Source organism: Conger conger, chromosome 7 (genome assembly GCF_963514075.1).
Source record: "Conger conger chromosome 7, fConCon1.1, whole genome shotgun sequence".
NCBI lineage: Eukaryota > Metazoa > Chordata > Actinopteri > Anguilliformes > Congridae > Conger > Conger conger.
In genome coordinates, this window is record NC_083766.1 from 59,271,675 (window position 1) to 59,287,474 (window position 15,800).

Genomic DNA, 15,800 nt, shown 5'->3' on the forward strand with positions numbered 1-15,800 from the left:
AATTTAAAAAAAATCTAATTCAACAACGGAAAGACTATACTTGTCAGATTGAACTTTCACACTGATCAAGTTCTTCAATGGCTACTTTTGTTATGTACGGCACTGAGGACCCAGACGCAGACCAAGGGATAATCCAAAACGTTGTAATTTATTCCGAGTTCATAAGCCAAGAGATCCAAGACAATGCCAAAAACAGAAAGCAAAAGAATAGTTGAGTAAACAGGCGAAAAGGTCAAAAATCCAATAAATCAAAAGGCAAAAGTACAGAAGGGTGAAGGCAAAAATCGAAGTCACGAAAACAAAGCAGATAATCAAAAACCAGGAAAACAGATGGGCAAATAAAACAAGAGGGCAAGGCCCTATAAATGATCAACGTTCTGACAATGGGTGAAACGGAGACTGAGGTTTAAATACATGAGGGAAGGTGATAATCTAGGCGGGCTGGGCAGAAGGTGGGCTAAACAAATAGACAACAGGTGGGGAAACATAATAGGGTAATAACATCATAAAAGGAGGGAGATGAAAACTCGGACTGGATGCACGTAACCAAAGATGTCAAACATACGGCTCCGGATGAGGGAGTAGACATTTGCATAGATTGAAGACGTAGTGATAGTCAGAGACAGGTGCAAACACTTTGCTGAAACTAAGCGAGTAATCAGGGATAGCATAGGGAGGCGGAGTTATAGGACAGTGCAGAAACACTAAGAGATTGCGTTAGTGAATTAGTTACGTGAATATTACTACCCAATAAAAGTGACTGTTAGTTAGTTAGTCAGACAGACAGTAAGTGTATTAATTGGATTAGTACTGTACGATATCAAGATTAGTAGTAGTTAGTGAGAATAGTGCTTTACAACATTTACAACCAAGAGAAGCAGGAAGTAAGAACTGCAAGATTGGAAGAAACGTTGAAATACCGTAAACTACCGGAAACACCCGAATAGTGGGACACGCAGACAGGGGAGTGACTCGGCTGGTAAACATTCAGACGCAGACATAACAGTGGATAACAAATGAGAATCTGTAATGGAAAACAATAACCAAGGATGTATGAAAATGAATAAATAACAAGAATAAACATAAATACAAACAGGACAGATACAGAAACATTACAACTTTATTTCAATATGAACTGTTATTGTTCATGGTATTTTAAAAGCAAATGTTCAGCTGTTAAAAGAAAAACAAAATCTCTTTAAAAACCCATTTAAACCACCTCAGTGGGTACTGTGCCTTCTTCCTTCAAACAACAGGCAAAATGTGTGCCCGTTTTAAGCTTATGATGCATTTACCAGCACAGTGTTTCACACACACGCACACACACACACACACACACACACACAGCTGAAATAATAAGTCATGCCACATTCCCGGTTGTGAGACTGAGGTTACACTTACATTACATACACATATACATACAAATAAATATTGCTACACGAAGAGATTCCTTCAAGCCAAAATGCCTTCAAGACCATAGAATTATAGGGTTCCATCTCCCGTTGTTATCAAAATTGAGTTTTGTTTACAAATACTTGACTGTCGGAAGTTTATCTACAATGGCGCAGGGCACTTTTTTTAAATAAATAAATAAATAAAAGGTTCTATAAGGGTTGTACTTGGGGCCTAATCAGAAGCACTGAATGAATGCAGGTGGACCAATCAGAATCCATCTCTTTGCCATGCAAGTCTGTGGAAAGCACTCGATGGTAGAAAGCAACCCGCTTTTACTTGAAATAGTAGCTAGCTAATGCAAACTGCACCATCAGCAACATGAAATTGCTTTCGATTTCATCGATCGTTATCCAGTCATCATAACAGTGACAAATTAGCCATTGCAACAAAACTTCAATTATCTTCCGGTTAATTATTATAGAGGGGCTATAATGTTATTTGTTGAGTCATTAAATTGAATTTATATCAGCAGGCTCTGTAGATAAAGCAATGTAAATGCGCACAAAAAGTGTGGATAGTTAGACTAACGTTTTTCAAAGTGCAGATGGCGTGACTGCAGTATAATTAGCCATATGAATCATGACTGATTCATTCACAGATTAGACCAGAACAACATTTTACAAGAAAAGAACATTTATCAGCTGCTGTTTATATCATGGAATGTGGCTATAAATGACAGAGCATGGAAATGATTTTGTTCTCCTGTTTCTGGTTTTCTCTGAGAGGATTTTCTTGTATTTTGCCTGAATATTGTCAGGATAGATACTGAGACTGCTACCAATTTAACACACGAGGTGTGCATTGAGTACATGAATCCATTTGTGTTCAAACTACTTGAACACAAAATGGATAATTATCATTACATCATGTTGCATTAATTATACATGAGCATTTATTTGGTTCCCTTGGTGTAATACCTGTGTCAACACGCCAGGATATAAGGAGGAAAGCACACGCTTTGACTCACTGCAGTCTTCAACAACTGACATATCATCAAGTTCAATTACATACTAAAAGAGAATTATTGAGTGACTTTAGTTTCCTAACAATAGAGTTAGAGATAGATACATTGATACCATATTTGGGCTGTGCAAGTTTGCCAAAGGTTATTGGTAAGTATTAGGCCCACATTTTATTTATCTCAAAGGGCTGCAGTTTCGTAATTGAAAAATGAATCTAATATGATTTCAGTGTGTTTTGAAAACAGAAAAAGTTTAAAACATTTCCATTTGAAAATTCATCAGAGAAAATGTCAAATCACAAATATTTTGGTGCAATTAATTGATTTTGCTCATCATTAGGCTCTTTGCTCTTATCATTTTGAGTGCATCTACAATTGTCAGACCGTATATCAATGTAAAGAGTTAGCCTTTTTTCAGAGCAGTTTAACCTTTTAATACTGAAAGGTACAGTAATACTGGGAAAATGTCATTTAAAAATATGGAATGAGTGTGTAACATTATTGCTGTGGGTCTGTATGTTTGTGATGCAGAGACACTCTGAGTGTCTGGTGGTCAAAGTGAGAAAAGGGCACACCAAGCAGGTGAGGCTATTCAGGACACCCAGTTATTGTACAGAATATAATTCACCCAAAAATGGAAATGAATTCACCCAAAATTAATTCATGCACATTAATGACAAGAACAGTAATACGAACAACAATATTTATGTTATTTATTAACTCAAACGTATGTTGATTGAAAGTATGACATGTCAGGATGTAATTTTAAGTTAAATGAAGGGTTTTTTGAGACAAACAAAATCTATTGATTCATTAATGAAAAATGAATAATAAATAATAAATGACCTTGTGCAGCTTGTGGAGAAAAATATTTACTGGTCAACACACTGTTACCTTTGGAGTGTTTGAGGAATTAATTACCGCATGTTAACCTATTGTCTATTTTCAGGTCCTAAAAGACTGGTTTTTCACAGGGTGAGAAACAGTGAAGACCAAACAAACCTGCAATGAACCCCCTGCATTCAGTCTTCTTTAAAAATGCCACTATAGGCAATATTGTGAAACCTGACTTCTTTTTCCTAAGTGGTTTTGCCGGTATTCCACACACAAAATACTACTATGTCTTCTTGTGCTTTGTGTATGCTGTGACTGTAGTGGGAAACATTTTTGTCATGTTTGTGATTTACACTGACCACTGTCTCCACAGTCCAAAATACATTATAGTTTTTAATTTAGCTGTGTCTGACTTGTGTGGAAGCACTGCAGTCATTCCTCAGGTGATTGACACCTTCCTCTTGAAATCACATATAATCTCTTTCAAGGTTTGCTTGACTCATATGTTTTTTGCTTTTTGGTTTGTCACCATGGAGTCTCTGACTCTCACTTTTTTGTCCTATGATAGGTATGTTGCTATATGCCATCCACTGAGATACAATGAGATTGTGACAAGTACTTCAATGTTGGTGATCACAGCCACATTATGGATTTCAGGAGGAGTGATTATGCTTGTAGCTGTGATTTATATCAGCAGACTGTCATACTGCAAAACCAATGTGATAAACAGTTATTTCTGTGATCACGGACCCATGCACATTTTGGCGTGCAATGACAACACTCCAAGTACTATAATGAATTTGACCCATCCTCTTATTACTGTCTGGATTCCAGCACTTTTTATTGTGATTACGTACATTTGTATAGGCAGAGCATTATTAAAAATTGCGACAACCTCAGAGCGCCTCAAAGCCATGAAAACCTGCACCTCTCATTTGATGTTGGTGAGTGCGTTTTATCTTCCTTTAGGTTTCGCCCTTGTACTGGGCTCTACCATTCACCAGAACGCCAGGATCCTTAATATGTCACTGGCGACTGTCTTGCCACCTATGCTGAATCCAATCATTTACTCTCTGAAGACAGACGAATTCAGAGAATCCATTCAGAAGCTTTACAGAAGAAGGAAGATACACATCAATGGCAGCAATAAGTGAATACATATTTTAATGACAAATGAGTGACAGTCCCCTTGTGTTTGGTTTTTGCAATACACTGAAGACAATTGAGTTTGAGATGACTTATCCGAATTTGAGCTTTTATTTCCTGGTATTTTTCATAAAGATTTATAAAAAACTTAGAACATATCACCTTTTGTATCAGACTAGGTGAGCAAAACTATTGGAACATGTGATTGACAGACGTCTCTCATTAACAAGGCGTTTCTGCCCTCAGAAAGGTTTTTTGTCACCATTCTTTGCAAACTCTTTGCATACTCAAAACCACCCTGTCTGACACCAACAATCATCCCACGGTCAAAGTCACTTAGATCACATTTTTTCCTCATTCTGATGGTTGGTGTGAACATTCACTGAAGCTCCTGACCCTTATCTACATGATTGTATGCATTGCACTACTGCCACACAATTGGCTGATTAGATAATCACATGAATAAGTAGGTGTAATAAAGTGAAAATGTTCCTAATAAAGTGCTTGGTGAGTTTATATATTTTCTTCTCATGTGATGTTCCTGTTATCGGTCTGTTATCTGTCTTGCAATTTACTATTTTTAATTTTCATGTCTGGTGTTCTGTTTACATTCATTAGTCTTTGCACTCATCTTCCCCTGTGATGTCTGAGTCTGAATGTCTGCGTGCTCCACTATTCGGGTGTTTATGGTAGTTCCGGGGTTCAACCTTCCTTCCAATCTTGCATTCCTTACTTCCGGCTTCTTTTGCAAGTTAATGTTGTAAAGTACTATTCTCACTAACAACTACTAACTTAGATATTGTAGTCATAATTATGGCGGCATGGATGGTGCAGTGGGTAGCACTGCCGCCTCACAGCTGTTAAAAGAAAAACACATCTCTTTAAAAACCCATTTAAACCACCTCAGTACTGTGCCTTCTTCCTTCAGACAACAGGCAAAATGTGGGCCGCTTTAACCTTATGATGCATTTACCAGCACAGTGTTTCACACACACGCACACATACACACACACACACAGTTGAAATAATAAGTCATGTCACATTCCCAGTTGTGAGACTGAGGTTACACATTTTACATTTTCGTCATTTAGCAGACGCTTTTAATCCAAAGCAATTTACAAGTGCATAGGTTCTTCCACAAGTTAAAGCATCACATCCATAGCTTGTAAAATACACATGAAGTGTTGTTCTAAACATATAGTCATCATAAGAGCAATTTCCTTTTTCTTTTTTTTTGGGGGGGTTAGACAAGAGGGATAGGGATATCAGAAAAGGGGGCAGGGGAAATCAGGAGGGAGGACTAAGGTATAGTTTGAAAAGGTGTGCTTTTAGTCTGGGTCGAAATAGGGAGAGGGATTCTGCTGTCCTGACAGTGGTAGGCAAGTCATTCCACCACTGAGGCACCAGAGCGGAAAACAGGCGTGAACGTGCAGCTCGACCGCCAGGTGCTCGTAGAGAGGGAACCATAAGGCGACCAGAGCTGGCAGACCGGAGTGGTCTAGCTGGGGAGTAGGGAGTGATTAAGGATTGTATATAAGGTGGGGCAGTCCACTTAGCAGCCTGAAATGGCAACACTAGGGCCTTGAATCGGATGCATGTGGCAATAGGAAGCCAGTGGAGGTCAATGAGGAGCGGGGTGACAAGAGCCGACCTGGGCTGACTGGTGATCAGGCAGGCTGCAGCATTCTGGACCAGCTGGAGGGGCTTGATGGCACAAGCTGGGAGACCGGCTAGGAGGGAGTTGCAGTAATCCAGGCAGGAAATGACGAGCGCCTGGACTAGGAGCTCGGTGGCTTTCTCCGTCAGGAGATGACGGATACGGCGTATATTGTAGAGAAAGAACCTGCAGTTTCTGGCAGTGGAGGATACTTGTGGAGCCAGGGTGAGGCAGTTATCAAAAGTCACCCCAAGATTCTTTGCCATATGGGAGGAGGAAACTACAAAGTCCTCAACAGTGAGTGACAGGTCGATTGTCGGAGAGGACTTAGCAGGGATGTAGAGAAGCTCAGTTTTGGCAAGGTTAAGCTTCAGGTGGTGGGAAGTCATCCACTCAGAGATATCAGCCAAGCAGGCAGAGATCTGTGTGGTGACCTGGGTATCGGGGGGGAAGGAAATAAAGAGTTGGGTGTCATCGGCGTAAGAGTGGTAAGAAAAGCCATGGGAAGAGATAACAGAACCAAGAGACATGGTGTATAGCGAGAAGAGGAGAGGACCAAGAACTGAGCCCTGCGGGACTCAAGTTTGTAGGGGGTGAGGGTCAGAGACTGAGCCCCTCCAAGTCACCTGGTAGGAACGACCAGAGAGGTAGGAGGAAAACCAAGCAAGTGCAGACCCTGTGACGCCCATCCCAGACAGCGATGAGAGCAGAATCTCATGGTTGACTGTATCGAAGGCGGCCGACAGGTCGAGGAAGATGAGGACAGAGGAGAGGGATTTGGCTTTAGCAGAGTGGAGTGCCTCAGTGACTGCGAGCAGGGCGGTCTCAGTGGAGTGGCTACTCTTGAAGCTGGACTGGTTGGGATCGTGGAGATTGTTGTGAAGAAGATAAGTGGACAGTTGGGAGCAGATCGCCCATTCCAGAGTTTTCGATAGAAAGGGAAGAAGAGAGACGGACTGGTAGTTGTTCAGAGCAGAGGGGTCAATTGTAGGTTTTTTGAGCAGGGGAGTGACTCTGGCCCTCTTCAGGGAAGAGAGGGAGGTGTTGATTTGAGAGGAGAGAAAAGGGAGTATGTCATTAGAGATAGATTGTAGAAGGGGAGAAGGGATGGGGTCAAGAGGACAGGTGGTCGGGCGGTGGGATGTAAGGAGTTTGAAAGTGTCGGAGTCAGAGAGGGGAGAAAAGGAGGCTAGGGAGCTGGGGAAGGTAGGAGGGTCAGCAGGGGGAGAGGGTTGGGAGAAGGAATTGCGAATGGTGTCGACCTTCTTTTCAAAGAAGGAGACAAAGTCATCAGGTGTGAGTGATGAGGGAGGTGGGGGGGGGCAGAAGAGGGGAGAAGGTTGAAAACAGGTTACACTTACATTACATACACATACACATACACATACAAATAAATATTGCTACACGAAGAGATTTTTTCAAGCCAAAACGCCTTCAAGACCATAGAATTATAGGGTTCCATCTCCCATTGTTATCGAAATTGAGTTTTGTTTACAAATACTTGACTGTCGGATGTTTATCTACACTGGCACAGGGCACTTTTATAAAATAAATGAATAAAGAAAAAGTTCTATCAGGGTTGTACTTGTGGCCTAATCAGAAGCACTGAATGAATGCAGGTGGACCAATCAGAAGCACTGAATGAATGCAGGTGGACCAATCAGAATCCATCTCTTTGCCATGCAAGTCTGTGGAAAGCACTTGATGGTAGAAAGCAACTAGCGTTTACTTGAAATAGTAGCTAGCTGATGCAAACTGCACCATCAGCAACATAAAATTGCTTTTGATTTCATTGATCGATATCCAGTCATCATAACAGTGACAAATTAGCCATTGCAACAAAACTTCAATTATCTTCCGGTTAATTATTATAGAGGGGCTATAATGTTATTTGTTGAGTCATTAAATTGAATTTATATCAGCAGGCTCTGTAGATAAAGCAATGTAAATGCGCACAAAAAGTGTGGATAGTTAGACTAATGTTTTTCAAAGTGCAGATGGGGTGACTGCAGTGTAATTAGCCATATGAATCATGACTGATTCATTCGCAGATTAGACCAGAACAACATTTTACAAGAAAAGAACATTTATCAGCTGCTGTTTATATCATGGAATGTGGCAATGAATGACAGAGCATGTAAATGATTTTGTTCTCCTGTTTCTGGTTTTCTCTGAGAGGATTTTCTTGTATCTTGCCTGAATATTGTCAGGATAGATATTGAGACTGCTGCCAATTTAACACACGAGGTGTGCATTGAGTACATGAATCCATTTGTGTTCAAGCTACTTGAACACAAAATGGATAATTATCATTACATCATGTTGCATTAATTATACATGAGCATTTATTTGGTGTCCTGTTCCCTTGGTGTAATACCTGTGTCAACACGCCAGGATATAAGGAGGAAAGCACACGCTTTGACAGTCTTCAACAACTGACATATCATCAAGTTCAATTACATACTAAAAGAGAATTATTGAGTGACTTTAGTTTCCTAACAATAGAGTTAGAGATAGATACATTGATACCATATTTGGGCTGTGCAAGTTTGCCGAAGGTTATTGGTAAGTATTAAGCCCACAATTTATTTATCTCAAAGGGCTGCAGTTTCATAACTGAAAAATGAATCTAATATGATTTCAGATATGTTTTGAAAACAGAAAAAGTATGAAACATTTCCATTTGAAAATTCATCAGAGAAAATGTCAAATCACAAATATTTTGGTGCAATTAATTGATTTTGCTCATCATTAGGCTCTTTGCTCTTATCATTTTGAGTGCATCTACAATTGTCAGACCGTATTTCAATGTAAAGAGTTAGCCTTTTTTCAGGGCAGTTTAACCTTTTAATACTGAAAGGTATAGTAATACTGGGAAAATGTCATTTAAAAATATGGAATGAGTATGTAACATTATTGCTGTGTGCTCTGGTCAAAGTGAGAAAAGGGCACACCAAGCAGGTGAGGCTATTCAGGACACCCAGTTATTGTACAGAATATAATTCACCCAAAAATGGAAATTAATTCACCCAAAATTAATTAATGCACATTAATGACAAGAACAGTAATACAAACAACAATATTTATGTTATTTATTAACTCAAACGTATGTTGATTGAAAGTATGACATGTCAGGATGTACTCTGTACTTCATGAAATAAAAAACGAACTGATTTTAAGTTAAAGGAAGGGTTTTTTGAGACAAACAAAATCTATTGATTCATTTATGATTAATGAATAATAAATAATAAATGACCTTGTGCAGCTTGTGGAGAAAAATATTTACTGGACAACACACTGTTACCTTTGGAGTGTTTGAGGAATTAATTTCCGCATGTTAACCTATTGTCTATTTTCAGGTCCTAAAAGACTGGTTTTTCACAGGGTAAGAAACAGTGAAGACCAAACAAACCTGCAATGAACCCCCTGCATTCAGTCTTCTTTAAAAATGCCACTATAGGCAATATTGTGAAACCTGACTTCTTTTTCCTAAGTGGTTTTGCCGGTATTCCACACACAAAATACTACTATGTCTTCTTGTGCTTTGTGTATGCTGTGACTGTAGTGGGAAACATTTTTGTCATGTTTGTGATTTACACTGACCACTGTCTCCACAGTCCAAAATACATTATAGTTTTTAATTTGGCTGTGTCTGACTTGTGTGGAAGCACTGCAGCCATTCCTCCGGTGATTGACACCTTCCTCTTGAAATCACATATAATCTCTTTCAAGGCCTGCTTGACTCATATGTTTTTTGGTTTTTGGTTTGTCACCATGGAGTCTCTGACTCTCACTGTTTTGTCCTATGATAGGTATGTTGCTATATGCTTTCCACTGAGATACAATGAGATTGTGACAAGTACTTCAATGTTGGTGATCACAGCCACATTATGGATTTCAGGAGGAGTGATCATGCTTGTAGCTGTGATTTATGTCAGCAGACTGTCATACTGCAAAACCAATGTGATAAACAGTTATTTCTGTGATCACGGACCCATGCACATTTTGGCGTGCAATGACAACACTCCAAGTACTATAATGAATTTGACCCATCCTCTTATTACTGTCTGGATTCCAGCACTTTTTATTGTGATTACGTACATTTGTATAGGCAGAGCGTTATTAAAAATTGCGACAACCTCAGAGCGCCTCAAAGCCATGAAAACCTGCACCTCTCATTTGATGTTGGTGAGTGCATTTTATCTTCCTTTAGGTTTCGCCCTTGTACTGGGCTCTACCATTCACCAGAACGCCAGGATCCTTAATATGTCACTAGCTACTGTCTTGCCACCTATGCTGAATCCAATCATTTACTCTCTGAAGACAGATGAATTCAGAGAATCCATTCAGAAGCTTTACAGAAGAAGGAAGATACACATCAATGGCAGCAATAAGTGAATACATATTCAAATGAGTGATAGTCCCCTTGTGTTTAGTTTTTGCAATACACTGAAGACAATTGAGTTTGAGATGACTGATCCGAATTTCAGCTTTTATTTCCTGGCATTTTTTATATAGATTTATAAAAATCATATCACCTTTTGTATCAGACCATCCAATTTTTAGGTGAGCAAAACTATTGGAACATGTGATTGACAGGTGTTTCTTGTTGCCCAGATGTGCCCTGTTGACACATCTGATTGAATGGTTAAACAATAAATAATTCTGAATGTCTACTCTCAGTTTTAGCCTCGGGTTTTTCCTGTGAAGACAAATTTCTACATTTGTGTAGAAAAGATAAACCAACACGAAGACAAGAGAGCTGTTTTTGTGAGAAAAGCAAGCCATTTTGGAGCTTAAAAAAGAGGGGAAATCAAGCAGAGCCACTGCTCAAGCATTGGGGATAGCTTGTACAACAACTTGAAATGTCCTAAAAAAGAAATAAACTACTGGGGTACTGAGCAACAGACATTGAACAGGTTGACCAAGGAAAACAACAGCAGTTGAGTTGTGAGAGCAAAACATCAGTCAGTGATATCACAAACAAATTCCATAGGGCAGGGATGAAGCTATCTCAATCAACCTTTCGAAGAAGGCTTAAAGAGCAGCAATATATACCACGATGCAAACACTTAAGAGTTTGATGTGTTGTGTTCAGGGATTCTCTTCTGCATACCACTGTTGTAATGTGTGGTTATTTGCATTACTGTCACCTTCCTATCAGTTTTGACCAGTCTGGCCATTCTCCTCTGACGTCTCTCATTAACAAGGCGTTTCTGCGCCAGAAATGCTGCTCACTGGATTTTTTCATTTTTTGCCACCATTCTTTGCAAACTCTTTGCATACTCAAAACCACCCTGTCTGACACCAACAATCATTCCACTATCAAAGTCACTTAGATCACATTTTTTCCTCATTCTGATGGTTGGTGTGAACATTCACTGAAGCTCCTGACCCTTATCTACATGATTGTATGCATTGCACTACTGCCACACAATTGGCTGATTAGATAATCACATGAATAAGTCGCTGTAATAAAGTGAAAATGTTCCTAATAAAGTGCTTGGTGAGTTTATATATTTTCTTCTCATGTTATGTTCCTGTTATTTGTCTGTTATCTGTCTTGCAATTTACTATTTTTCATATTCATGTCTGGTGTTCTGTTTACATTCATTAGTCTTTGCACTCGTCTTCCCCTGTGATGTCTGAGTCTGAATGTCTGCGTGCTCCACTATTCGGGTGTTTATGGTAGTTCCGGGGTTCAACCTTCCTTCCAATCTTGCATTCCTTACTTCCGGCTTCTTTTGCTAGTTAATGTTGTAAAGCACTATTCTCACTAACAACTACTACCTTAGATATTGTACAGTCCTAATCAGGGCGGCATGGATGGTGCAGTGGCTAGCACTGCCGCCTCACAGCAAAAGTCCTGGGTTTGAATCTCGGTTGGCCAGGGCCTCTCTGTGTGGAGTTTACATGTTCTCCCTGTCCTTTTCAGTTGCACCTTGCTAGTTCGTCTTGTCCTGTTGTTGAGTCCCAAGCCCTTTATTCCTTTGCCCTGTTCTAGCCCCCGTATTCCCGAGCCCTTGCCCTTGTGGTATTGTGCCTTGTTTATTTCTTGTCTCCGGATTTCTTGCGTATGACCCCTGCCTGCTCTTGACTCATCTCCTTGGATCACACCTTTGGACCTCCGCCTTGTTCTGAACTTTGCCTGTTTTTTGATTACGCTCTGTCTGCCCCTTCATCTGCCATTAAACGTGCAATTTTTTCACATTCCGGTGTCTGCACATGGTTCCTCTGCTCCATCTGGCGTGACATCTCACTTGCCTCCCTCTCATGTTATTTCTCTTTAGCCTTATTTTCAGGTTGTCGTACAGGCGATACTGAAACTCTTTGCATTTGAATGCTCATTTGATACCTTGGACCGTTGATGACTTGATGACTTGATTTTGCCAACAAATGTGTTCCATACGGTATAAGCATAATTTATAAGTGAATTTAGTCCCACCCGCCAATTCCCATTGAAATTCATTCACATTTTTAGTTTCAGTCTTAGTATTGCTTGTAGGATAACCCTAAAATAAGATTTCCAGACTCTGATGCTGTTGATTGGTCACAGGCACCCGGAAGTCATGGCCTGCAAAGGATATACAACCAAATACAAAACATGAATCTTATTTAACATTAATTTAAAATTGACATTAACATTGAATTGGGGGTCTAGATGAAAACAAGTACTGTAATTATTACATAGCGAAACAGAGATGTATATTAAAAAAACTTTAATAAAAGCCGTTTCCGCGCTTTGACCACATGAACTGTTTCATTACAAACATAGAAAATAAAATTTTTAATCAAGTCAAAAGTCAAGGTTATTCCAAACTTTTGAAGGGTAGTGTATATAAATACACAAATAAATGAGTAAAGAAACAAATCATTATTTAAATAAAGAAATAACACAAAATCAACCATTATCATTGCATCATGTTGCATCAATTATACATGAGCATTTCTTCTGTGTCCTGTTCCCTTGGTGTGATGTTCTATTTCACTGTGGGATATAAGAACGAAAGCACACACTTTGACTCACCACACGGATCTATCATCAAGTTCAATGACATACTACATCTACTAAAAGAGAAACACTGAAAGACATTTGACTTCCGAACAACAGAAAAATTGTTTCTTCTGTAGAAGAGATACATTGAAAACATGCTGTGAGCATTTGCCTGACGTTGTTGGTAAGTATTAGGCACACCTTAAGGTATTCCTTTAATTATTCACTTATTCATTTTTTTATTTCAAATTGAAAATTGAATCTAAAATAATTTCAGTATTATAAAAGTAACAAAAGTATAATTAAGAAGAATAATACTGAATATTAATATTAAATATTATCTTAAGATTGAAAGGCTAAGAGGACTAGAATTAAGACGGAACGAGAATGTAACATGATTCTGTGTGCAGCAGGACTGTGCAGAGGCTGTTTTGAGCACCAACCCATTTACTGTACAGAATATAATTGACCAAAAGTAATTAATTTACACTAATGCCTTGAACAATGATAAAACAAATATTTTATTTATTAAGTTGAAGGGGCACCTTGAGCACTTTGGGTAAAAGCAGCAGGGGCTTGGGCACCCAGAGATTGAGGATTTCAATACTACAGGTTACAGGTTAATCTATTGTTTATTTTCAGGTCTAAACGGGAATGGCTTTTCACAGGGTGAGAAACGGTGACGAGGAAATGAGCCTGAGATGAGCCCCCTGAACTCAACCTTCTTTACAAACACCAGTATTGTTCGTCCTGACTTCTTTTTCATTAGTGGTTTTCTTGGTATTCCACACACAATATACTACTATGTCTTTTTGTGCTTTGTTTATGCCGTGACTCTACTGGGAAACACTTTTGTCATGTTTATGATTTACACTGATCACTGTCTTCACAATCCAAAATATATTCCAGTCTTTAATTTGGCTGTGTCTGACTTGTGTGGAAGCACTGCAATCATTCCTCAGGTGATTGACACCTTCATGTTCAAATCACATTTAATCTCTTTTGAGGCCTGTCTGACTAGCTTGTATTTTGCTTTAGGGTTCATCACTATGCAATCACTCACTCTCACTGTTTTGTCCTATGACAGATGTGTCGCTATATGTTTACCACTGAGATACAATGAGATTGTGACTAGTAAATCAATGTTGGTGATCCTAGCCATGTTATGGATTTCTACAGGAATGGCTATTTTCTTAGCTGTGCTTTTTCTCAGCACACTGTCCTTCTGCAAATCCATTGTGATAAACAGTTATTTCTGTGACCATGGACCCATATACCTTTTGGCATGCAATGATAACACTCCAAGTACTGTGATTAATGCAATAATTCCTATGATGATGCTCTTCTTACCAGTTTTTTTTATAGTGGTCACATACATTTGCATAGCCAGAGCATTATTAAAAACCGCAGCAGCCTCAGAGCGCCTCAAAGCCATGAAAACCTGCACCTCTCATTTGATCTTGGTGAGCGTGTTTTACTTTCCTGTATGTATCACCTACGCAATGGGCTCCTCCTTGCGCCAGAACATCAGGATGATTAACTATTCTCTGGCGACTGCGTTGCCCCCTATGCTGAATCCAATCATTTACTCACTGAAGACAGAAGAATTCAGAGAATCCATTAAAAAGTTTTACAGAAGAAATAAATTTCACATCACTGTATGGAATAAATGAATCAATGTTTCAATCACAAATGTCTGACTGGAAAATGTAACTATATATATAGCTTTAACCTTCCAATCAGGTTTGCAGAGTTAAATGAATGAATGAGAATACAGTGATACAACTTTCGATGAATTAATAAATATTTATTCAGGTTTAATGTAAATGCGTTTTGGCATCAAGGCTTTGCCTCTCGTCACTCCCTGTTGTAAGGTAGCCGAAACAGGGAGTGACTACAAACCCCTCTCATGGGGACAAGCAGAGGTGCATACTGGGGTGGTGGCAGGACAGCATGGCAAAGCAAGCAAAATGACAAGGGTCTGAACAGGTAAGGCTGATGCTCTATATAGCCCCTCCCACCCTGTAACTGGTTTTCTTTTCTACCTTAAAATCAGCAACTAGTTTTTAAACAGGGATGTGTTTTATTTGTGCAATCAACTTTCATTGATCTATTATGTGAAGTTACTGGGCTCTATTCTACATCTGACCAATGGAATATGTGACACCGCGCTCTAAAGGGGGTAACATCACGTAGTTCGCGATTTTACAGAAAACTTAAGTGGCCACTACCACCAGAAGTTAACATCCGTTAAGTGGAAGTTTTTCTCCTAAGAAATCTGATTTATTATTATGGTTGCTTATTGACTATTCCAGACACTAAAATAGTTTGATTGATGTGAATAGGACCAATTTTTATAGAGAAAACAACAAACAACTGTGTGTTCAGAAGACCGTGTAAGCTCACAATGGTCGGAACTACTATTCACTCCATTATGCAGCGTGAGGTGTATAAGCCTGCCCGGTTTGTGGTCTCTGGTTACCAACAGCTACCCCACCATAACGTCACAGTGGATCACCATCACCATGTCACTGTATGCTGAAATGGATGGGGTATGTCACTTGTACTAAGTTTTTATGAAAATGGAAGGAATTAGACTTTACACACACAAACCAAAGCTGATCAGTAAGTATTTTAAAATTTATTCATCATAGAAGTTGCACTGTTCAGAACATGGTGAGCTAACTTTGCGCCAGGAACATGTTGAGTTTACGTTACCATTAAGCCAGCCACTGCAAGAAATAACAGTTTGT

At 39.3% G+C, this 15,800-nt stretch overlaps 3 protein-coding genes across 3 annotated transcripts; all 3 read left to right on the forward strand.

The window, feature by feature from the left end:
* The first annotated feature begins 3,423 nt into the window (after positions 1–3,423).
* On the forward strand, positions 3,424–4,404 carry LOC133133442 (olfactory receptor 52E4-like). Its single transcript, XM_061249539.1, has 2 exons — positions 3,424–3,865; positions 4,085–4,404. The coding sequence occupies exons 1-2, from the start codon at positions 3,424–3,426 to the stop codon at positions 4,402–4,404; spliced, it is 762 nt and encodes a 253-aa protein (XP_061105523.1).
* A 5,231-nt stretch (positions 4,405–9,635) lies between these two features.
* On the forward strand, positions 9,636–10,451 carry LOC133133443 (olfactory receptor 4E2-like). The gene is made up of 2 exons (XM_061249541.1): positions 9,636–10,083; positions 10,267–10,451. Exons 1-2 carry the CDS (start codon positions 9,636–9,638, stop codon positions 10,449–10,451), a joined length of 633 nt encoding a protein of 210 aa, XP_061105525.1.
* Positions 10,452–13,748: 3,297 nt separating this feature from the next.
* On the forward strand, positions 13,749–14,720 carry LOC133133444 (olfactory receptor 1-like). The gene has a single exon (XM_061249542.1). The coding sequence runs from the start codon at positions 13,749–13,751 to the stop codon at positions 14,718–14,720; it is 972 nt and encodes a 323-aa protein (XP_061105526.1).
* Positions 14,721–15,800: the final 1,080 nt, after the last annotated feature.